Source organism: Nomascus leucogenys, chromosome 18 (assembly GCF_006542625.1).
Source record: "Nomascus leucogenys isolate Asia chromosome 18, Asia_NLE_v1, whole genome shotgun sequence".
Taxonomy (NCBI): Eukaryota; Metazoa; Chordata; class Mammalia; order Primates; family Hylobatidae; genus Nomascus; species Nomascus leucogenys.
In genome coordinates, this window is record NC_044398.1 from 96,727,373 (window position 1) to 96,752,526 (window position 25,154).

Here is a 25,154-nt window from a genome sequence, read left to right on the forward strand (position 1 = left end):
ACCAGCTCCATTAGTCAAAAAGCTAACTGCATTTGGCTGCAAAATGTACTCATAGTTAAAGCCTCCCAAACACAAATTTCAAAGGAAAGTGTAAGTATGGCAGAGTGCCCCATTTACTCCAGTGTCCCAGCCTATTGCTCAACCTCCCTTAAACACATAAGACAGGAGTTCCTTGTGTGATTTAGTGAGCATCTTGAAACAAGCAATTATGAAAGACTTCAGTCCATTGTTCATTCATGGCAGAAGAGGGTGGGTCATATGGTTTATCCTTCATCTGGTGTTGCGTCTGATAAAAATATGTCCCATGACGTGTAACTTCAATTGTGCATATATTTACTAAACTGTAAATGGTTAATTTATTATCCAATTTTCTTGTCAATTTGAGGGATGCTTTTTAATTCCTGCGAAGGAAGGAGGGAATTTAGCATACCATCTAGTTCTCAAGGTCCCAATCTGGAGTGCCCCCAAATATTTATGGAACAACATCTACTCTGAGGCACTGTCTGCATCCCATTAGGGGGGTCTATTAGTTCCAGGAAAAGGTTCCTCAGTGCGCGGAGGAGAGCAAAGGGGATATTACCATATTCCATCAGGACCACGTATTTTGACCTTACAGCAAGCATGGAATACAATGACATTTAGCCTTAACTTTACATTTTATTTCCCTTACAATCTCTTTTACAAATGAAAACAGTAATTATTATTCCAGAGATAGAAATACATAATCTGGAACTGTTACCTCTAGATTTCTTCATAAAATTGTATTACTATTAGTAAATTATATAATGTAATGCATTTAAGGTACTCTATGGTCCAGGAAACAAACAATTATCTAGAAAAACTGTGTAAATATTCTTCTTACTACAGATGCTTCTTTGAAATTCAATGAAGACAAAATAAGATTCAGTGTCTTCAGTTAAAACACTTGCAAAACATCTTAAATACTTAGAGTTAACCAGTAAAAGGCTACGTTGGGCCACAAATTTTAAAAACAGTCTTTTCAAAGACAACAATTTAGGACATTCACCCCAGTTTCCCACCCAGGCCATAGGACAGAGTCACTCTGGGCATAATTTTCCTTGAGAGCAGTTTGAATTATTGAAGAGGGATTATCTCCTATGGTTTCCTCTTAGTATAGACCAGGAACCTGAGCTCCTTCTCCACTTAGAAAAAGCCTACTTATTCTTCAACAGCTTTTACAGCCTCTGAGCGATCTTCCCTGACTTTCTCTGAAAGAATTATTCACTCTCTCCTCAGTGCTGCCAAAACATTTTGTTCATGCATTTATTAGAGCACACTGTAATGAGTGCAATATATATGTTTGTTTTCCCTCACTTCAGTGTGAGCTCTTCGAGGATGGGAGGGGTATCCTATTTGTTATTTAAAAATCTAAGAATTGTACTTAATCTTCTCCTTCTATCCCTGCCCACCCATCTGGTCCACAAATAAATTCTGCCAACTTTATCCAAATCATATCTGCCTACAGACCTTTGTTCCCATGACTATCACCTTCCATCAAGGCAATTATAACCTCTTTCTGGGACCATGAACTTTTTTCCCCTTCCACATTGCCTTCCTGCAACCCATTTGCCTACAGCAAATAGAATGATCTTTTAAAATGTAAATCAAATCATGATACTTTTTTTTTTTTTGAGATGGAGTCTTGCTCTGTTGTCCAGGCTGGAGTGCAGTGGCGTGATCTCGGCTCACTGCAAGCTCCCTTCCGGGTTCACGTCATTCTCCTGCCTCAGCCTCCCCAGTAGCTGGGACTACAGGGGCCTGCCACCATGCCTGGCTAATTTTTTTGTATTTTTACTAGACATGGGGTTTCACCGTGTTAGCCAGGATGGTCTGGATCTCCTGACCTCGTGATCCGCCTGCCTCAGCCTCCCAAAGTGCTGGGATTACAGGCGTGAGCCACCACGCCTGGCCCAAATCATGATACTTAATTGCTCCAAACTTTCAGTGGCTTTCCATGGATCCTAGAATAAACTCAAACTTGTTGCAGGCAAGGAGAATTTCAGTGGTTTTTCAACCAAGGGAGATTTTGTCACATTAGGAGGGGACATTTGGCAAATGTCTGGAGACATTTTTATTGTCACAACTGGAGGAGTGCGAGGTACTAGCGTCTAGTGGGTAGAGGCCAGAGAGGCTGCTGAACATCTTACCATACACAGGACAGCCCCCACCAAAGAGCATTCTCCAGCTTCGAATGTCAGTAGTGCTGAGGTTGAGAAACCCAGCCCCACAAGCCAGTCCCCCACTCACATCTCCACTTCATTCCATGCTCCCTTCCCTATCATCCACTAAAATGCAACCCTGGCCCGGCTCTTTCTTGTTTCCCAAACCACTCCAGCCTCCTTCCTACCCCAGGACCTTTGCACTAATTGATCCACCTGCTCAAAACTACCCCCCTGCCCCGATATTTATAGGTGCTCCCCACTTATAATACAGATTTTAACTTAAGGGTAGTCTCTTCGTAAAAGTCATCATTTATAACCTAAGCTTAGAGACTCACCTAGCCATATACTGTCACATCAACTAATTTTAATTCATAGTTTATTTCATTTAAATAATTTAAATCATAACTATCTGATATGTTTCTTCCATGCTTTCTTTTTTCAGTCCCTCCCTAAATTATAAGTTGCAAAAGGGCTGACACCTTCTCTGTTTTGTTCTCTATTTTATTCCCAGAAACAAACACAGTGCCTGGCACACTGAGGTCATCCAATACATTTTAAAAAAAATTAATGCATGCATTAACAAATAATTGGCACAAAGTAAAACACTAGGTACCTGCACAGCCCTTCAGTTCAGTATTATCACCACGGCTCCACTCAAGTTCAGGATTTGGGGGTTGGGAGGGGCAGATTTTGTCTTTCCACCTCTAAACCAGAAAATAATTAGAATGGCATCTCTAAGAGGTAGGTGGAAAGACTCAGGTTGACAGATATGTAAATACATCCGTTGCATGTGCATAAATAGAAACACTAATATATGTACGCATAAAGTGCCAAGGATAACTGCAAACCTTCTAATTAATGGATTAGCATCCACTTAGAGAACAACAGTGCAGACATGGCTTTCAGCTGGGGATTCTCTCAGGTATCTGTCATTTCACAGCCATGAGAAGATGGAGCTCCTGACCAAAAGCAATTTAGACCAAACACAGTTTCCCCGGTCTTCCTAACGGCTTACAAGTCATTCGTTCCTGGACATTTCACCAGCCCTGTTGCATTTCTGCTGGAAATGCTGAGACAGTGACTCAGGTGGCAATACACATAAGTAGCTCAAAGAGGTACAATCCTATTATCCCAAATCCTGGGAAGACAGCATCAATTTTTATTCTGAGCCTTACCAGTCCGTAGCTTGATTTCTCCTGGGTACAGCCTCATGTCTTTGAGTCCCTGAGCCTCTCTGGCCCATGATTTGTTTGGTGGCTATAGCTTGAGCTGAATTTTTGAGCATGAGAGTCGTCATTGATTAGCACTGAAAAAAACCTACCTCATGTTTACTCTTGTCATTCAACTTCAGTTGCTTGTTAGTACACCACCCTCATACCACAGTTTAGGTAGAGACATCCAAGATTAAAAGATCACAGGTTCTTAGAACAGCAATTGGACTAAGTGGACCTTCATTTTAGAGTTCTGAAAAACCACAGAGATGATTCACGTAAAGAAATCCAGCATTTCAGAAACCAGGTGCCTGCTTTCATGATGATAAACTTAATGGCCACATTTTCTTGAGCACTATCAAAGAAAATAAAAGATGCAGTTTCATGATTGAAGAGTTTCGAAAGAAACACACACAAAAAAATGAAGCATATGTGAGTAAGCTAGTGGTGGGCAGGTCATCTTGACAATGCGTGCACCATCTCTGCAGAGTCCTGAATGCATCTGTGCATGTCGTTTCATTATTCTCTCCTTTCCCAACTTCTGCCCATAGACCCAGAAAAATGGGCTCTATGAAGGACGAAAGCAATTCTCCCTCTGAATCCCTGCAGCATGCATCATCTGAGTCCTCCTCAGGAACTCAACGTACTGATGAGCACCCCTGCCACAGTTTGAACTGTTCTGGTTGCAGCTGGCAAAAGTGTAAAGCCAAGCTGGGTGAAGAGATTAAAAAAAGGGAATTTACTAGCTTAGGTAACTCAATAGTTAGAGGGATAAAAAGGTTAAGGCTTAGCTGGATCCAGGGACCTTTCAAGTGATGTCATTCTCCAACATCTCCTGAACTCTCCATCTCCACCTGTCAGCCCCTGGAAACCGCCATTCTATTCTCTGCTTCTATGACTTCAACTTTTTTTACATTCCACATATAACTGAGATGATGTATTTGTATGTCCGTGCCTGGCTTAGTTTATTTAACCGAATGTCCTCCAGGTTCATCCGTATTGCCACAAATCATGGAATTTCCTTTTTGTTTGTTTTTGTTTTTGAGACAGCATCTCGCTCTGTCATCCAAGCTAGAGGGCAGTGACACAATCATATCTCCCTGCAGCCTCAAACTCCTGGGTTCAAGCAATTCTCCCACCTCAGCCTCCCAAAGTGCTGAGGTTACTGGTGGGAGCCACTGTGCCCAGCCAGGTTTCCTTCTTTTTAAGGCTGAGTAGTATTCCATTGTATATATATATATACCACATGACAAATATACACAATTTTTATTTGTAAACTAAAAGACAAATTAATTAAAAATAATAAATAATAAGTAAAAATAAAAACAAATACATGTTTTAAATTACCATTAAATGGTGCCATTGAACCTTGGTCTTCATTTCTCTCTTTCTGCTCTTCTTCACACTTTCTATGAGTGTGAGTTTCATTCCTACACTCCACACGGTGCCAAAATGGCTGCAAACAGCTTCAGACGTACATCCCCCAAGTTCAAACACATTTTAAAAATCCCACAGATGGGGCCAAGCATGGTGGCTCACACCTGTAGTCCCAGCACTTAGGGAGGCTGAGACAGGTGGATCACGAGGTCAGGAGTTCAAGACCATCCTGGTTAACACGGAAAAACCCCATCTCTACTAAAAATACAAAAAATTAGCATGCACCTGTAGTCCCAGCTACTTGGGAGGCTGAGGCAAGAGAATCACTTGAACCAGAGAGGCGGAGGTTGCAGTGAGCTGAAATCATTCCAGTGCACTCCAGCCTGGCCAAAAGCGAGGCTCTGTCTCAAAAAACAAAAAAAAAGTTCCACAAACTTCATGTCACTGGTTCTGATAGGTGCACATGCTCACCTTGCAACAATCATAGTGACTGGTGGAAGACACACACTTGTTCCCTGTAGACTGAGACAGACAAAGTTCTCCTGGAAGTCACAAGGACTGAGAATGGGGAGGAACAATCACCAGAGGGAAAACTGGACACTCTTAGAGAAGTAGGGGCGTGGATTCTGGGCTACAGAATTGACAGGTGCCCACTATACACCCTCAAAACAAACAAGAAGGAAAAGAGAATCCCAAGTGCATGAAGCTAAAAATATAATTAGGTAGCCTAAAACAGCTGAGCAATGCTAGATATTTTCTTCGTTTCATATAACCTAGAGCTGGTGCCTGTTTTATGAGCCTGTAAGCAGATGTATCATCCCAGATATCTTGAATTTAAGTTGACGCTAATGGCTTTATTTTTTTTACACCTCTCTATTCAAAAGTTTTGTTTTTTTTTTTTTCCTAATCAAGTCCTTTTATTTCTAGGGTGGCTCTTCCCTCACAAGCAAGACTTGCACATACCAATCCGAGGAGTGTAAATAGAAGTCAAGTTGCATGGGACAGCAAGATTCCAATGAGAACAACAGCAGGCGCTGAGTGCTCTGAGTGAATTCCAAAATAGCAATGGGGAGAAACGCATCTCAACTTCTTTTATCTCCATTGAAAATGAAGGCTATGGATGCTTACAGGAGGTGAGTGATGTGATGAAGGCTGCAACTGAAAGCCAGTGGTTGAACTTACAAGAACTCCCTTATTCTCAAGGCCAACTCTTCATTCTTCAGGGTCACCAACCCTAAGAGGCATGGATTTGAAGTTCATTGAGTGGTTGCCAATGGACTTTGACTTTACCAAGACTTTGGTCATTTCCCCTTGCATTTCAATTAAAGTCCAAGTTCCTCTCCAGAACCTATGACCCCAGCCATGCTCCTGGGTACTCTCTGAGCCTCATCTTTGGGCAATAAATAACCACCCCAACACCTCTCTCTTTACTTCGCAACCATAGAGATTCTTTATTCTGCAGTTCCTCAAACAATCCAGTATCTTTCCAGCTCTCTGCCTTTCTCACCACCCATACTTCCCTTCCTCCCAGCCCTATCTGGCCCCTTGATCATCTCATGAATAATTATTTATATTTCTGTTCAAATAGTAGATCCCCAGAGAGTCTTTGTGGATTCCCCTACCTAAACTATTCCATTTACCCTAAACATTTATTCACTGAATAATCACTGAGTTCCTACCATGTATCAGACAGTATTTTAGCAACTGGAGATACTAAAAGAACTTTTCTCTCTTTGGCACGCATTGGTTTCTTTTACGGACATCTTACCACCTGTGATGGCTTTATTTATTTTTCCATTTATTGGTTGTTGTTGCTTTTTCTATCCTTCCCACCAAATATAAGCTCGTAAAGGTGCAAGAATCATGTTTGGTGTATCCCCAGCATCGGGGTTAATTAGCTATTCAGTATTTTTTGGATTACACAAATGGAGGAGGACGCAGATTCCCTCATGCCAATACACAGCAAGAAGCGGATGATAAGTCATAATACAAAATACACTCAGTGGTTAAAGAAAGGCTCACACAAGAATGTAAACATGACCTTTACGGGTATTGGTGTTCCCAGCTAAAATGTCCTGCCCAAACTAAGCTGCAGTAAGTTTGACGTATCATCACGACAACAGGACAGCAGTGTGAAGCTTAGAAATGTGTTCTTACGCCTGTAATCCCAGCACTTTGGGAGGCCGAGATGGGCAGATCACGAGGCCAGGAAATCGAGACCATCCTGAGTAACACGGTGAAACCCCGTCTCTACTAAAAATACAAAAAATTAGCCGGGCACGGTGGCGGGTGCCTGTAGTCCCAGCTACTGGGGAGGCTGAGGCAGGAGAATGGCGTGAACCTGGGCGGCGGAGCTTGCAGTGAGCTATCGCGCCACTGCACTCCAGCCTCGGTGACAGAGCGAGATTCCATCTCAAAAAAAAAAAGAAATGTGTTCTTAAATGGAATTCCCACACTAATGTTGGGGAAGCTGTCCCATACAAAGATCTCATTGGCATACTCTTCCCCCAGACTAGTATTTCAGCTCCCTGGTAATAGAATCTGATAATTCACAGCAAGGGAATAACTTGCTTAGCTTTTTGCTAAATACGATGTGTAGACGAGATGCATGAGTCACTGTGGTTATCACTTTCTGTGCATCACCTTGTTCTATTCTCCCAATAGTGTTAGAAAGTAGGTTTGTTACTGTGTCCATTTTAAAGATGCAGAAAACTTCCTGTAATCCCAGCATATCCAGAGGCCGAGGCAGGTGGATCACTTAAGTTCAGGAGTTTGAGACCAGCCTGGCCAACATGGTAAAACTCTGTCTCTACTAAAAATACAAAAATTAGCCGGGTGTGGTTGTGCATGCCTGTAATCCCAGCTACTGGGGAGGCAGAGGCAGGAGAATCACTTGAACCTGGGAGGAGGAGATTGCAGTGAGCCAAGATGGCGGCACTGCACTCCAGCCTAGGCAAAAGAGGGAGACTCTGTCTCAAAAAATAAAATAAAATAAAACAAAAATAAAGATGGAGAAAATTGAAGCAAAAGAGGTTAAATAATGTCATGGGCACAGCTGGGACGTAGCAAAGGCAGAGTTTGAACCTAGACCCACGTCCTTAACTATGCATACTGTCCCTTCCTGTTTCCATTATTTAAATATGAAAAAGCTTGGCTCAACCAGCTTTAACAGCTTTATCTTGTCCACACTGAGAGCATCTTCCCATGGTGACACCATGCTGAGGCTGAACATGGTTAATCTGTAAATATTCTAGAGTGAATGAGAGTTTGAGAGTTTGAAAAGCTTTGGAAGAGCAAACTTTAATGAGGGGAGAGAGAATTTGTAGATAGCCAACAGGGAGGGGGTGCTGCTGAAACAGGGTGAGTGAGACCCACTCGGACATGGCTACCATTTACACAGAAATGGAGCAGTCTCTGAGTGTGAGTTTATTAAGAAAGGCTGCCTGGTAGCAGCCCCTGCAGACTAGTTCTAAGGGAAAGGTACACTTCAGCTAGAAAAGAAACCTCCCAGGTCACAGGCTGAGCAAGAGCTCCACGATGTGACACGGGAACTGTGGCTGTATCAGATCGGAGAAAACAGCAAAGCTTGCAGCCTTGGTCTTTAATTAAAACGCCACATCCACACACTCTGAGATGGAGGCACTCATAAACTTGTTCACACATTTACAAAGAGGCCTGGAAGAAGAGATTCTTCATTTGTCCCTTCAAAGAAATAATTCTGTAATTGCAAAACGAGACAAATTAGATGACCTCTAAAGCCCTGTTTACCCTGAGATTCCACAATAAGGTATAGAAGTAATTGTGTAAGCTCCATTTCTTCAATGCACACTCTTCAGAAGCCCTGTACAACTTCTGTTAGATAGAAAGGAAATATGTTTAAGCCTTCTGGGAGGGAAAAAAATGAAAGATAGAATTAAAGCAGGGATGCCATTGCTGGGTGCCACCCTAGCAGAATCTAGCTGAATTGAAATGCATAACAGGGGGCAGGGAAAAATGCAATTTTACTGCAATATTTGTATATTATTTTTATCTTCCTCCACAAATAAGATGATGATTGGATTCAAATCACATTTCAAACAGGATTCATTGCTGAAATGTCAAAAATGAGGTAGCACTCAACTCTTGCAAAACCTTGAAATCTGTTCCATAAAAAGGCAATTTCAGCATAAAGCATGGTTAACCTTGAATAGTTAGATTAATGATCCAGCACCTTTCAACCAAGCGCCAATGAATAAACAAAACTTTACAAGCAAATTTAGCAACATCTTAGAAGAAAAAAAAAAAAAGCAAAACCAATCAAGAGAGATGAATGGTGGTGAAACAGAAACATTTCAGGGTAGAAAGAGAGTGATAGCAGCAGTAAATGTACTGCAGAGAAGGAGAAATTGTTCTCTTTTTTTTCTCCCCTAAAATTCCCATACCATAGAGGATCCATTATGCTTCAAAAAACAAAACAAAAACCAGATCCCACCTTCTGCTTAGTGGTGGCTTGTACTTTGACGATTGGTTTAAAATTTGATTGTAAACACTGAACTCTTCTTGTTTGTTGCATTGTTTTTCTTTTCTTCCTTTTTTTTTTTTCCAAGATAGATTCTCTCTCTGTCGCCCAGGCTGGAATGCAGTGGTGTCATCTTGGCTCACTGCAACCTCTGTCTTCCGGGTTCATGTAATTCTCCTGCCTCAGCCTCCCGAGTAGCTGGGATTACAGGCACACGCCATGTCCGGCTAATTTTTGTATTTTTAGTTGACACGGGGTTTCACCATGTTGGCCAGGCCAGTCTCGAACTCTTGACCTTGTGATCCGCCCGCCTTGGCCTCCCAAAGTACTGGGATTACAGGCATGAGCCACTGTGTCCGGCCCCGTGCTGTTTTTCTAGAAGGGGCTTGGTGCGTGACTTGTCCTGACCCAAGGAAGAAAGCAAGATGGAAAAGAACTGACTGCACAGACTCCATACAGAAAGAAATGACACAATCATGCTTTTGTGTCCTCCAGACCACATGGCATCCTGCATAGGTTTTCTGACAAAGACGAGAGTCAACTGATGCCAAGTTTAAGAGGTTCAGCTTTAGTTTAACAACAGCCATAATGCCACTCAGATTTGATATCTATTTCATCCAGGCTGCATTCAAATGCTTCCTTTAACAAGAAGAAAGCCAGATCTTCTTGGAAGATTTACCAAAATGTTGTGGGAGCGAAGCCCGTAGTATACCCTTTTTTGGAGAAAGCATGAGAATTTGCTAGCACATGTCAGCAAGTGACTGGGCAACCTTAACAAACTTCTTGGGCACCAGATGTCAAATCCTCCTGCTCCTGTTAGGATTTCGCTGCCTCTGCAGCCGAGCCCTGGGCTGGCTGCAGCGTAAATACTAGCTTGTCAGGATTTAGACCTTCCTGGTCTATTGTGCTGCTTCTCCTGCTTTGGGTAGTAACTTAACACTTTTCAGTGGGCTTGAGAGTGAAAGCATTTTCTTTTTTTTTTTTGAGACAGTCTCACTCTGTTGCCCAGGCTGGAGTGCAGCGGCATGATCTTGGCTCACTGCAACCTCCAGCTCCCGAGTTCAAGTGATTCTCCTGCCCCAGCCTCCGAAGTAGCTGGGATTATAGGCACCTGCCACCACACCTGGCTGATTTTTGTATTTTTAGTAAAGATGGGGTTTCACCAGGTTAGCCAGGCTGTTCTAGAACTCCTAATCTCAGATGATCTGCCCGCCTCAGCCTCCCAAAGTTCTGGGATTACAGGCACGAGCCACTGCACCCAGTCTTAAAAGCATTTTCACATCCCTTAATGAAGCCAGGCTTCTCCTCATCACACAGATAGGACAGCTGAGGCCCAAAGAGCTGCAACAACTGGCTCCAGGTCACACCATGGATTAGGAGCAGGATGAAGACCTACCGATACCAAATCTTTGCATTTTACTAGTCCTCAGTACCGTCCCTTTACCCACTCTGCAGGAGAAAGCAAGCACAAAAACACAACTTACGCAACTTCTTTCTTTTCTTCCACAATATGAAATGAGTGTTTACTGCCATTACAGGCCCTGTGCTAAACTTCAGGACGGGACCAACAAACTATGCTTTCAGACCACAGGCCCACTGCCTGTCTTTGTACGAATCACAGGCTAAGAATGGCTGTTGCAATTTTAAGTGGTTGGGGAAAAGGAATCACAAGAAGAATACTATTCTTCGACACATCAAAATGATGTGAAATTCAAATTTCTGCATCCATAAATAAAGTTTTATTGGAACACAGCCACACCCAGCTGTTTACATATCATCAAGGCAGCTTTCACGCTACAAAGGCAGTTGAGTAGCAACAGAGATGGCACAGCCCAGAAGTCCTGAAATATTTCCTGTGTGGCCCTTTACAGGAAAACTTTGCAGAGCCTTTTCCTAGGAGAGGATGATCGACAAGCCAGACATGGTCTCTGCCCTTGTGGAATTCGCAGGGCAGCAGGGGAGACAGCTATTAAACCCGTGCCCTATAAACAGCCCGTGCAGAAACTGACCAGGTGAATGCATGATAATGCGATGAACTCCACTTGCTGGAATCCAGAGGGACAGAGGGCAGACCCAGTTCCAGCAGCAGCAGATGTGGTAGCCCCAGGCATACATTGGCCCAATGCCTGGCCTAGCACACAGGACCCCATGTCCCCCGCGGCATGACAGAAGCAAACTCACCTGTGCCACAAGCCAAGAGGAACAGCTCCTGTTCAATAACCCAAGAAGATAGTTGACATCCAGTAGGTAAAGGCAAGACCTTGGAAAAGAGCCCCAAACCTGCATCTTCTTTTGTATCATTTCTCCTGTTTAAAAGTTAGCACGGTCACTCAAACTCCAAAGATATAAACCTCTATGAGCGCTGATCACTCCCCGCTGACTTCCTGCAAGGTCATCAAGCCTGTTGCATTTTACTTCTAACATATCTCTAGTTATAACTGGGAGCTAAACAATGGGTACACGTGACATACAGAGTGGAATAATAGACACTGGAGATCGCAAAAGATGGAAGGGTGGGAGGGAGGTGAGGGTTGAAAAATTACCTTTTGGGTACCATGTTCACTATTCCAGTGATGGGTACACTAAATGCTTAGACCTCATCAGTATGCAATATATGCATATGAGAAATTTGTACTTATACACCCTAAATCTGTAAAAATAAAATACAACAAAAATAAAAATGTCTCTAGGATTTATCCCTTCTTCTCCAGCTCTCAGATAAATTCTACTGTCTCCCATTTGATTTCCTCCAAAAACTTCCCAAATCCCCTTGCCCCAACCTGACAGGCATCCCCTCTCTGACCTGCCCCCTAAAATACTTCCATAGTCATCACTGCATACCGCAAGTCTCCCAGGAAGATTATTTAAAAAAGAAGATACTCGCCAAGACAAGTAATCACCAGAACGCACAGAAAAATATGAGGACCTTTGGTTTGTTCCTCCACTTTGTAAAACTCAGAAAGATACTGGCCCATGTTGACAAGGGTATGTGAAGGGAAGGAGGCACTTTGGGCGCTGCTGATGGCAGCACAAACTGGTGAAGAACGTGCAACAGACAATTTGGCAATATTTACCTAAATTGATTATGTGTTCTCCTTTGGACCCAGTGTTCCTATACTTACCACCTATTTTAGAGAAATGGTTTTGTATGCCCGCAAAGAGATGCGTTCAAGGACACTCATGATAGCAACGCATGTCAGAGCAAAAAAAGAAAAAACGAAAGACATATCCTAAGTATGCTCTTTATTTCACACCGAGATTTGATCAAACGATCCATAACTTTACCTGCCATTTATTATCCCCCCCAGAACTTCAACTCACCTTCCTTTCTGTGCTGCCATCTCTAGACCATAAGTTGTCCATTTTCTCTGTGTCTAGACCCAAGCTGCTGAGTTCTAGCAAAACAAACAAAAAAAAAAATCCCTACCATTCACCACTCACAGCCACATCATTATAAGTTGGGGAGGGGTCTTCAGCCTCCAATGTTCCCTTTGCTGCCTCCATTACCGTCACTGTTCTCTTACCAAGGAGAACATCAGTCCCATTGGATTGTTTTCTTCACTAGTTGATTCCCAGGGCTTGGAGCACAGAAGGCACCCAATAAAAGTCTTCTGAATGAGCCAATTCCTTCTCCCATTTTCCATGTGGCTATTTAAAGCAACTGTCTACTTTCCTCCCATCTTCAACCTCCCCCACCTCTCAGATGCCTCCTACCTCAGAGGAGAAAATAAATGCTACTCTTTGCAAATCCCCGCCATAAAGCCTACGGACTTCCTTCCACCAAAACTTGCTCTTTCTTGCCTGTTAACAGGGAAGGTGTCCCTTCCTGCATCTGCTCTCTCCCTTGGGAACACTGCTCTATCATGTGGACACCCCCTCTCCTGAAGCTTTCTCCATCAGGCCCCTCTCCAGGACTAAGGCACGCTCAAATGCCTCCCGTCCCATGAACCTTCTCTTGTTCTGTCAGGCCCATGTCTGCAAACTCCTCTAACATATCCCCCTTCTTGCATAGCAAAGCTTAGTGGAACTGACTGTCTCTACTTTCTCATCAACGATTTTCTCCTCAAAGCCACCTGTCTCTGTCATATTTCCACCATCATGATTACAAGGTCATAAAGACTTTTTTTTTTTGTAGCTAAATCCAATGCACAGCTTTTCATACTTGCATGACTTCACCTCTGTGACCCATTTGACATGAATTATTCTTCTCTTGTCAATTTTCAACCCTTGGCATACATTACCCAACACTACCCTGGTTTTTCTTTCTACCCCTCTTCTCACGCTCAGTTTTTTTTCAGGGGTTCTTATGCCCTCCTATGAACTCTGAATTTCCCCAACCTTCTCACATGGGTAGGGTGACAATATAGTTTACTGAGACACATAAAAGTGAAAGTGAGGGGGTTGTTAGAAATGATGGTGGAACAACAGGTATAAGGCAGGAATATCCTGGCTAACTGGGATGTGTGGCCATCCTAATTTGGGGCCACCTTATTTTTTTATCCTGCCTCTCTCCCAGGGAAGCACCATTCACTCTCATGGTTTGGAGTAGCATTGCTTCTCTGATGAATTATCCATTTGATACATATCTGCAAATCTCAGCTGGGTCTTCTACAGGGGCCCAAAACTCAACTTTTCCAAGATGAGCACAGCATCTTTCTTCTCAAATCATTCTTTATTTTCGGCAAGTCACCCCCATCCACTCAAATACCCAGTTTAGAAAGCTGGGCATCCTCCTCCTCCTTCCTCAGTCCTAACACACAATCACAATCACCGATTCTCCTCACCTCCCACGTCAAGAGCTCTCTTCTCTGTCTAATTACTTCCTGCTCCATTGCTACTTTCTTTTTCCAGGGCCAATCCTCTCTCAGCAAGATCAGCGCTACCAATTCCACCCTTGTCCCCTTTCCAACATTTCCACCCACCTCTCACCATCCCTGCAATCCGTTTTGCACACTCTAGGAAGAGTAATCCTCCTAAAGAACCATTCAAGAGACATTATAAAGATGAGAATTACAGATGAAGATAATAGCAATAAGGAAAATAAAGAGGTTGTTGAGACCATGAGTGATGAGGGGGTTGGCATATGCTTTAACTGGGAAGACCAACAGCTGCCCCTCTAAAGGGTGACATTTGAGCTGAGCTCTGGGATGACCAACGGGGAACAGCATTGAGGACTAGGGAGTGGACTTTGCAAAGGCCCTGAGACAATGCATATCTTATTTAGAAATGCAGGGGGGTGGGCATGTGCACACTCCCACTCCACCAGATGATCCAGCCAGGAGATGGCTGTGTGTGCTCTGACTCTCTTGCCCTAACAAGATGGAACACCAAGACCAAAGTGACGGGCTGCAATTGCAACCCTGCTCAACAACCTCCATTGGTGCTGCTTCCAGCATGCTGACAGGCTAGTGCAGAAAGACGCCCAGCAAGCTGTTGGGAAGGATCGTGGCACCAGGGTCGCAGGGTCTGGGTCACCGTCTCTCTGTTGGGCCCAGATGCATGAAGCCCCGGCCTCCATGAGAGGTGAAAGGTGAGCACGGAGGGGAAGCACTGGCAGCTGTGCCTGAGTGTGCGGCAGATGGAGCTCAAAGGCTGCAGGGAGCTGAGGCGAGGACAAACATCTGCTGCTGGCAGCCTTCCTCCCAAACAACAGAAGCTCTGGTGGCTGAGCCTCCAGCCTGGTCTTGATAAATGAGCCATCATCTTAGGCAGGGGCAGGGTAGAGCCCCTCTTTCTAAACGTACGCGGCCTATCCAGGATGCTAGAAGACCAGAGGACGCAGAGGAAGAACACTTGATCACCCTGTTTGGATTTTAAAGGACGATGAAGCACCAGGATTGGTGACAGGACACAGGACATGCCTGGGATCAGGAATCATCTTTGAGAAGCACCTCTTGGAGCGGGCATGGTTTTCCCGGCTCAGCTGGGAGCAGGGAGGCCAGCGCTTCCATAGTCTGGGAATGCACGCCGGGGAAGCTTCATTCTGTTATGTGTGGCCTACCACTCCATTACCGCCTCTATATAAAATTACATTCCTGATTAAAATTTTAGTGCCAAACATTTTATATGATTACAGACAGAAAGTCAAAATTTGCATTTAAATAGACATATTAAAAACACTCTGTAGAGGGTAGAACAGCAAAGCCGTCTTGAGGAGTCTTTTAAGAGAGGGTGAGGCACTTGGAGGATTTTTCCATTTCTATCAACACAGACCCTGACCCTTCCCAAATTCCACTGAAGTGCATGTTGTTGTTGATTCTACGCAGGCATGCAGACTCAGTTCTCCAGGCTGAGACTTGCCGGGGCCCAGAGCATTATCATTCATTCATGCAATCAATAAATGTGTACTGCCTTGTACACTGGGTTGGATAACAACCCCCAGAAATCCATGGCCCCCCAGAATGTCAGAACGTGGGCTTATTTGGAAATAGGGTCTTTATAGATGTAATTAAGATGAGGTCATATTGAATTAAGATGAGCCCTAAATACAGGGACTGATACCTTTTTTTCTTTCTTTCTTTCTTTTTTTTTTTTTTTTTTTGAGACAGGGTCTCACTCTGTCACCCAGGCTGGAGTGCAGTTGCATTACCTTGGCTCACTGCAACCTCCACTTCCTGGGCTTAAGTGATCCTCTAACCTCAGCCTCCGAATAGCTGGGCCTACAGGCACAGGCCACCACGCTCAGCTAATTTTTAATATTTTTTTGTAGGGATGGAGTTTTTCCATGTTGCCCAGGCTGGTCCCGAACTCCTGAGTTCAAAGTGATTCACCTGCCTCAGCCTCCCAAAGTACTGGGATTTTATGCATGAGCTGCTGAGCCCAGTCTGGGGACCGATACCTTTATAAGAAGAAGTAAGTTTGGAGACACAGAGAAACACAGGGAAGGCTATGTGATGCCCAAGCCAGAGATCGGAGTGACACATCTCAAAGCTAAGGGCCACCAGATTCCTAACGACTACTAGAAGCCGAAAGAGGAAAGCAAGTATTCTTCCCTGGGTCCTTTGAAGAATGCATGGCACTGCTAATACCCTGATTTCAGATTTCCAGCCTCCAGGACTGTGAGAAAATATATTTCTGTAGTTTTAGGCCACTGAGCTTGTCTAGGAAACTAACACAGGGGTCATGAAACCATTAGTTGGGCCCTAAACCAAGGACTGCTGGTTTCACAAATGGAAGAAAATCTGGACACAGAGATACACACATGGAGGACATGTGATGTGAACAGACACCAATGTAAACAGAGGTTAGGAGTGAGACAGCTTTCAGAAACGCAGCTGCAAGCCACAGAATGCCAGCAAATGCCAGCAACTTCCAGAAACTGGAAAAGGCAAGGAAGGATTCGCCCTTAATGCCTTCAGAGGGATCATGTCCCTGCTAACACCTTGATTTCAGCCTCCCGGGCTCCAGGACAGCAAGATAATGCATGTCTGCTTTTTAAGCCACCTAGTTTGTGATACTTTGCTGGGGTTCTTGCAAAAAACAACAACAACAAACAAACAAACAAAACCCAACACGACACACCTCCTCACTAAGTGCCAGGCTATAGGACACAAGCAGGAACATAAATGACAAGGCCAGTGATCCCAAGGATCTTGGAGTTGAGGGGAAAGAGGGAACACTCAAAGAATCACAGATACTCATATGAAATTTCCACTGGGATAAATGTGATATGAGAGCTCACTGTAAAAGAAGAAGAAATCATGGATGGGGGCTTGGTGTGCTCTGAGAAGTCAAGGAATGTACCCCTATACAAGTGGTAAATGGGCTCGAATAGGACGACTGAGTCATGAAACAAAACGGAAGGGGAGCTGGAGGCAGTAGGGTGATCCAAAGAGTAATCCAAGTTCACTGGCACCCCTGCTGATCCCCCAAAGCACAGAAAGACATGTGTATGATAATAGATCTTTGGGTCCTGGCCAAGAAGGGAGTGTGTTTTTTTGCACTGTTTACGCAGGGGACAGGAGAGAGAAGGGATAGGGAAATGTCTGTTCATCATGGATACCCTTTGTGCTGAGGTTCTGGAAAGCTCTGGGTACTCGTTCTCGCTCCATCAGAAACCAGAGCCAGGTGACCTTGGGTTAATCAACGGTCTGCTGTGAGATGCGCCTCCGGGTTCCCATCTGGACGCTGAAGAGGCTGGGCTGGCCAGCTTCCAAGGGGGCTGTCCAGCAGTCACATGATTCCACACACCACAGAAGGGGCAGAGAATCCACAGCGGTCTTTTCCTAGAGTATTTTCAAATGAGCTGAAAGAGAAACTGCACAGGCTTTGATATTTTCCCCCTGCCCAGAAACGATCATCTGCCTAAAAATGTTAGAGAAATACAACCAGTCTTCTTCTTTTGGCTTCGTCGTAGGAGGGTTAAAAAAAAAAAATACTCTAGAGCTGTACCCAAAGTTCCACATGTGTATGACTTTCATTTATAGAATTATTTTGGCTTTCTTTGTTAAAAGAGAAATGACACAGGGAAGGTGGTTTTTGTTTTTGTTTTTTTTCCCCACTCTGGCAAAACAAGGGCCAATAAAAGACATCAGAGAATGACATGGAGAATTCCCTATGAAAGCCACCCATGAAGTTCACAGAAAATACCCTCTTGCAGTTGGTGTTTTGGCAACAGAACCTCAACATTTTGCACCACAAAACACCTCCTCCCCTAAGGAAATGATTTCTGATACTCCCTGTGCACACACTCCCATTAGGCTGCAAATGTTTTAAAGTTGGACCTGGAGAGGTCTCAAGCAGGAAACGTAAAAAAGGAGCAAATAAGCACTCAATGCAGCAATAGCTCAGCGTCTTTGTTCTGCAGACTGTTTTCACACTTCCTCAGGCGAATGGATTTTTAAAACTGCCAGTTGCTAACAGGAATCCCACTTCTTCAGCCTCATAAGATAAATCTTGACAGGCTAAGAAATCTTTATTTCACTCAGAAGTTATTTGTTCCCATCTCATGTTCACAGATTAAGAATAAAAATTGATTTGACTTCAAAGGAAGGCGTTTTATAATTCAGATTCCCTTCAGCTCACCCCACCTATGTACGATTACTCAATACCAGCCAGTGGCAATAACAGTCTCTTCGTGCTTATAGCTGAATGGGAAAATGTTACTTGGTTGCTTTGCACAAGAACACTTAGTCAGGATATAAAGTACTGTGGAAAAAAGACATTTTCAGCTAGAGCAACGTCTTCTTGTTCTTATGTACATTACACAGCATTTGTCTTCTCTTCTAAGGTTCAATTACGAAAATTTTCTCTAAAGACACTAGAACACATAATAGATCCAAAATTAAAAAATATATATATGGCCAAAAACAGTGGAGTTCCTTTCTGTTTCCAATATCAGTGTGAGAGGAATTTGCTACTTACTTTCTTCGTATGAGAAAATAGAAAGAAAAGGATAAAACAGGTATTCAGAATGGATATCCATCAGTAAAGGAATTCTTTCTAGCCTATTCAATTGCCTGATCACAAAATGATCCCAAATTGTGTGGCGTAACCCTTATTCCAAAGCAAAAGTTTGTTTCCTGATTACGTGAGCCAATGAATAATTTCAAGGCTAAACAATGCCCTCCATTCTTGAAATACTTGCCAAGTAGACTGCTTGAATAATTTTGGGGCAACTGAATATTCAGAGAGAATGAATCAAGTCTACACTCAGTGTTGAAGAAACTAATACAGCAGCCTTAGTTTCCTTGAAAAGGTAAATAGGGCAGATATTATGTTGCTGTGGTTTTCTAACTGACTTACTGTCAAACTGAATATTAAATCTGTATTTATGCCAAGCTGAGCACTATGGAGAACGCAAAGAATCGAAAGATAAATCATCCATTCCTGTTCCTGAAAGTCATGTTCAGACAATCAATAGATACTGAATGAACACCTACTATCTGAAAGACCAAATGGAACCAAAACAACTTCTTAAACAGCACCTGAATGCAGTGAGTACAGAAGTATAACAAAAAAGACATACACTGCTAAATAAGACATGCAGACCACATCCCACACAACTGTCTTCCCACATAATGATCCTGTATATTCACAATTCTTCCACTTAACAACTCCTCTCATCCAACCATCCCCTAACCCAAATGCTCTCACATGGAAACCATTCTTGCAACCAACTATATATCTACCCAATCTCCATTCCACCCAACCATCCTCCTACTCAAAGATCCTTACCAACCATCCTCCCATCCGGCTATACTTCCACCCAATCTCCATTCTACACAACAATCCTCGTACCCAGTGATCCCAATGAACTATCCTTCTATTCAACTATACACTTCCACTGAATCTCCATTCCACCAACCATCCTCCTACCCAAAGATCCTAACCAACCATCCTCCCATCCAGTTATACTTCCACCCAATCTCCATTCCACCCAACAATACTCCTACCCAGTGATCCCAATAAACTATCCTTCCATCCAGCTGCACTCTTCCACGGAATCTCCATTCCACCCAAACATCCTCCTACCCAAAGATCCTAACCAACCATCCTCCCATCCAGTTATACTTCCACCCAATTTCCATTCCACCCTACAATCCTCCTACCCAACAATCCTAACCAACTGTCCTTCCATCCAACTATACTTCCACCCAATCTCCATTCCACCCAACTATCCTCCTATCCAAAGATCCTAACCAACTATCCTTCCATCCAACTATACTTCCACCCAATCTCCATTCCATCCAACAATACTCCTACCTAAAGATGCTAACCAACTATCCTTCCATCCAACTATACTCTTCCACCAATTCTCCATTCCACCCAACCATCCTCCTACCCGAAGATCCTTACCAACCATCCTTCAATCCAACTATACTTCCACCAAATCTCCATTCCACTCAACCATCCTCCTCCCCAAAGATCCTAACCAACTATCCTTCCACCCAACTATACTTCCACCCAATCTCCATTCCACCCAACAATACTCCTACCCAGAGATCCTTACCAACCACCCTCTCATCCGAATATACTTCCACCCAATCTCCATTCTACCCAACAACCCTCCTACCCAGTGATCCCAACGAATTATCCTCCCATCCAACTATACGCTTCCATCAAATCTCCACTCCACCCATCCACCCTCCTACCCAATGATCCTAACTAACCATCCTTTCATTCAACCATCGTTTCACCCAACAATCCTGTGAATTAATATTAGTACCTAATCTGTACCAGACATCTTCCTAGGCAATGGGGATACAAAGATGACAAAAAATAAGAAGTCTCTCTTCTGAAGGATCTCACAGCCTAACAGACAGATAAAAGATAACTAGTAATAACAAGTGATATCAGATAGGCAGGGAAATTTTAACCTAGATAATGTATCCTGTTGGGAAGAACATAATCCCTAGGAAGGATTAACAAATTCTTGGCTTTGAAAAGATAATTACAAATACATGTGTATGTGCACGTGTGTATTTTTTCCTAGTTCTATCTATAGTGTCTATTTAGAGGGTCCAGAAGCCATAATCACCCAGAACTTTGTTTCTAAACACCACTCTCCAATCAAAGGAAGGATTATTCTGTTGAAAAATGGCTGTCTGGCTCTAGGACTGGGGCAAGGAAAGTCAAGATATACCTGGAATATCTTCTGGTGCCAAGGAATAAGGATGTTATTAAAAAAAACTTAAGGGTTTATGTCAAAATTATATAGGAGCCAGCTTGAAGGGGTTCCCAGTGAATACATATGATACAACTTGAGCATCAAAACAAATAACAAAAGTAACCGATTGTAGTTCATAGAGTAAAACATGAATCCATGACTCTATACTGAAATAAATAATTAAATGAATATACATAGGAAAACAAATAGAATGCCAACCCATACATATAAGTGCGATGGCATTAGAAATCCATCATTTGGCTGGGCGCGGTGGCTCACGCTTGTAATCCCAGCACTTTGGGAGGCCGAGGCGGGCGGATCACGAGGTAAGGAGATCGAGACCACGGTGAAACCTCGTCTCTACTAAAAATACAAAAAAATTAGCCGGACGTGGTGGCGGGTGCCTGTAGTCCCAGCTACTCGGAGAGGCTGAGGCAGCAGAATGGTGTGAACCTGGGAGGCAGAGCCTGCATTGAGCTGAGATGGTGCCACTGCACTCCAGCCTGGGTGGCAGAGCGAGACTCCGTCTCAAAAAAAAAAGAAAAGAAAAGAAAAGAAAACCATCATTTGATAGCCGTAATAATTATAATTGACTCAGACAAGAATCATCAATGAATGGTAAAACTAGTGAATGAAGGATTGATGACAAATTGGTATTTTAAAAGTCTAAAACCATTCCTCCCACCCCCTAACTACATATTAATTACAGTGAGAAACTTTTTAGTGGAGATATCTGAGAGACATCATATGATCCAAAGGACTGATGTTAATATCACCAATAATAGACAAACCAATATCATGGGTCTCTTAATATGGCACCCTGGGAAAAACAGGACATTATTACTCCGTAGTATCTGGCAAAAATGCACACCCCAACTGGGATCATAAGGAAATACCTGAAAAACCCAAATTGACAGTCATCCACAAAATAAATAACTGCCCTGTGTTTTTTTATTTTAATTTACATTATATTTACATATTGAGGACCCACTCTCTTGTAAAAAATTGTAGCAAAACATACACTACACAAAACTTACCATTTTAATCGTTTTAAAGTATTCAATTAAGTGGCATTAAGAATGTTTGCATTCTTGCGCAACTATTATCAGTACTCTAAAACTTTCTCAACTTCCAAAACTTAAATTCTATACCCATTAAACACCAACTCTCTATTCTATCTTCCCCCAGTCCCTAGGAATCACTATTGTACTTTGTCTCTATGAATTTGACTATCCTAAGTACCTGAAGTAAGTAGAATCATACAATAGTTGTCCTTTTGCAACTGGTTTCTTTCACTTAGCATAATGTTTCAAGGTTTGTCCATGTAGCATGTGTCAGAATTTTATTCCTTTTTGAAAGACTCGTGCTTTTTTGTAGCAGCTAAAACAATTAAGCTTGCAAAAATGATGAGTTAAAATTGAAGTGCTCTGTTCAGGTGATTCAGCAATGGGCAGTCCAGGTGTGGTTTTTTTTTTTTTTTTTTTTTTTTGAGACGGAGCCCAGGCTGCAGCACAGTGGCATGATCTCGGCTCACTGCAAGCTCCACCTCCTGGGTTCACACCATTCCCCTGCCTCAGCCTCCCAAGTAGCTGGGACTACAGGCGCCCGCCACCCCACCCAGCTAATTTTTTGTATTTTTAGTAGAGACAGGTTTTCACCGCATTAGCCAGGATGGTCTGGATCTCCTGACCTCATGATCCACCCACCTCGGCCTCCCAAAGTGCTGGGATTACAGGCATGAGCCACCGTGCCCGGCCCAGGGTATGTGTTCTTAAAACATGTCAAGATCATAAAAGACCAAGCAAGACTGTCACTGTTGTGGATTAAAAGACACTAAAGAGACTTGACAACTAAATGAAATGCATGATGGATTAGATTCTGGACCATGAACAAAACTGCCATCAAGGTCATTATTGAGACAATTGATGAAATTGGAAAACAAACTGTGGATGAGACCAGAGGACTACACCAGTGTGTTACATTTCTTAATTTTGGAATTGTACTGTGGTTATGTCCTTGTTTTTAGGAACACACTGAAGTATTCAAAGTTAACCAGGCAACACGTCTGGAACTGACTAAGATAGGTAAGAGTATTAAAAATATATGTGTATTTATGTACATAGAAGGTGTAGAAAATGCGTGATAGTGAAAAACTTTACATGAGGTGTAGGTTGGAGGGTAATTAAAACTTATAAAGGAAAGAGGGTAGGGGAACATGGTAGTAACAAGACACAGATTTTTCCTACCAGCCCTCCAGGACATGGAAAGATCTCTTCCCTCCCAACAACTTTAGGACTAAAGAGAGGAATTCATATGAACTAGAACTTGCACCTAAATTAACCATTCTTCCCTCAATGCTAGGAATAATGAGTGGTTGCACTGTTGGGTAGAGATGCTGTGTCTAAGACAAACTTTCTCAAACGATGCCTCCTTTCTTTTTCCTTCACAATGTTTTTCCATTTTTTAAATCAATCCTTTCAATCTTTACAGTGTCTGACCCAGCAAGTTCAGCAGAATACATCTAAGGGATAATTCAATCCCTTAAAACTAGGTGAATTTGAAGTAAGCATATCAATTTTGTTTATAAAAAATTAAAATGAGATATTTAAGACACACAAGCAGTATAATATTTAACACAACATGTATCTCCTTCCTATGCCCAGGTTAGTAAATACTACGAATAGATTAGGAATCCCTTAGTTATCCCTCGCGAACATATATACATGTACACACATACATACATGTATATACACATATATCCCTAAGAAATATACTAATTTGTTTCACATTATTTTCCATATTTTCAATTTTACACAAGCATGTTTACAATTTTATACAAGTGAGGATAACATATCCTATTGTTCCTTTTTTCCAACACTAAAATTGTGAGATTCATCCTGGTTTATTTTTCACTGCTATATAGTATTCCATTGCGTTACTTTACCACAATCCATCTTTACTTTCTCATTTTGATGACAGACTAGGTTGCTTCTGGGTTTTTCTTTTAACCTTCACAAGCCATGTTACTACAAACATTGAAACAGAGGGCATGGGCTCTTCCCATCTATTGATATGCCTGTCATGTGTAATCATGGACTGGTACATATGACTAATTGACAACCATTTGTTCAATGAATGGTGAATGAACCTATGGCATATGACAATGCCCAAAGTGGTAAAATAGATAAACATATACTTTTCCAGGAATTTAAGAGCTAAATAATAAGGGCATGAGTGGAAGCTCAGATCACAGAATAGAGGAATTACAGGCAGGGAAGAAATAAAGGAGGTTCCATGAATTGGAAGGAGATGTGGATGCAGAGGTGCACACCCAGAGAACTGAGAAGGTCTACATTAGGAACCAGCACGATGGATGTAATCACAGGACATGAAACCCAAATCAAAGCTGCAGCATTTTTTATGTGTGGCAGTGGTTAGATCAGAGAACTACTACCTCCTAGCATGCCATCTTCATTATCTGGTTCTGCCCTTGCAGACCGAAGATTCTTGGGGTTTGGGGCACGCTGAGCTTCCAGGGGTGGTCCCAGCACCATTTTCCTGAAAAGGCTGGATTAAGAGAGATCCAGCTAGCTGTGAGATATTTTCAATATTTATCATTCAGGGTATATAATACAAGCCTCATATGCATAATCCCTTGAAGCTTAAACCTCAGAGAGAAAAACAGCCAATGAATGTGAAACTTAAGCTTACAAAGTGAAGAAGAGGAAGGGTACCAAATGATGGAAACAACTTCAGAGAGCCCCCCTTCAGAGGGGGCGACCAAGACACATAAAGAAAATAGGACATTTATGTCCCTCACATCAAGACACAATTGAATCTTACTTTGTGCTACTTCTACCTGCCACACATTGGATTGTCCTAAACTACTCTGTGGGCAAAAAGTTAAGCTGGAACAACAAGGGTTTGCGTTTCAAAGTAGGAGTTGATGATTTAGGCAACCCCATTAACAGGGGGAAGACAGGATGGTTTGTGGTTGGAACAGAGTCTTTCTGACTCTTGGAAAACATCTTTGCTTTCTGCTCCTGGCACCATATTCCTTTTTTTTTTTTTTTTTTTTTTTTTACAATTGCAATCATTCTACCTGTCCAAAAGGTACAATAGAAAACATGCAGGCATTGGTTCCCATCATATGAAAGCAAAACACCCCAGCTCCCTCTCCCATGTTCTCATGTTATTTTTATTTACATATTCACAATTTTAGCTTTATCTGATTTCAAATGCATAAGAAAATCCAAGAAGGGGCCAGGCGCAGTGGC

General features: G+C 42.6%; 2 protein-coding genes across 10 annotated transcripts in view; both read right to left on the reverse strand.

Moving 5' to 3' along the window:
* The window catches only part of RBFOX1 (RNA binding fox-1 homolog 1), a 2,489,097-nt gene that overhangs the window by 1,323,907 nt on the left and 1,140,036 nt on the right, over window positions 1–25,154 (reverse strand). The window lies entirely within an intron of this gene.
* LOC115831290 lies at window positions 11,795–15,828 on the reverse strand. Its single transcript, XM_030799118.1, has one exon. It carries the CDS (start codon window positions 15,126–15,128, stop codon window positions 14,634–14,636), a length of 495 nt encoding a protein of 164 aa, XP_030654978.1. The 5' UTR covers window positions 15,129–15,828; the 3' UTR covers window positions 11,795–14,633.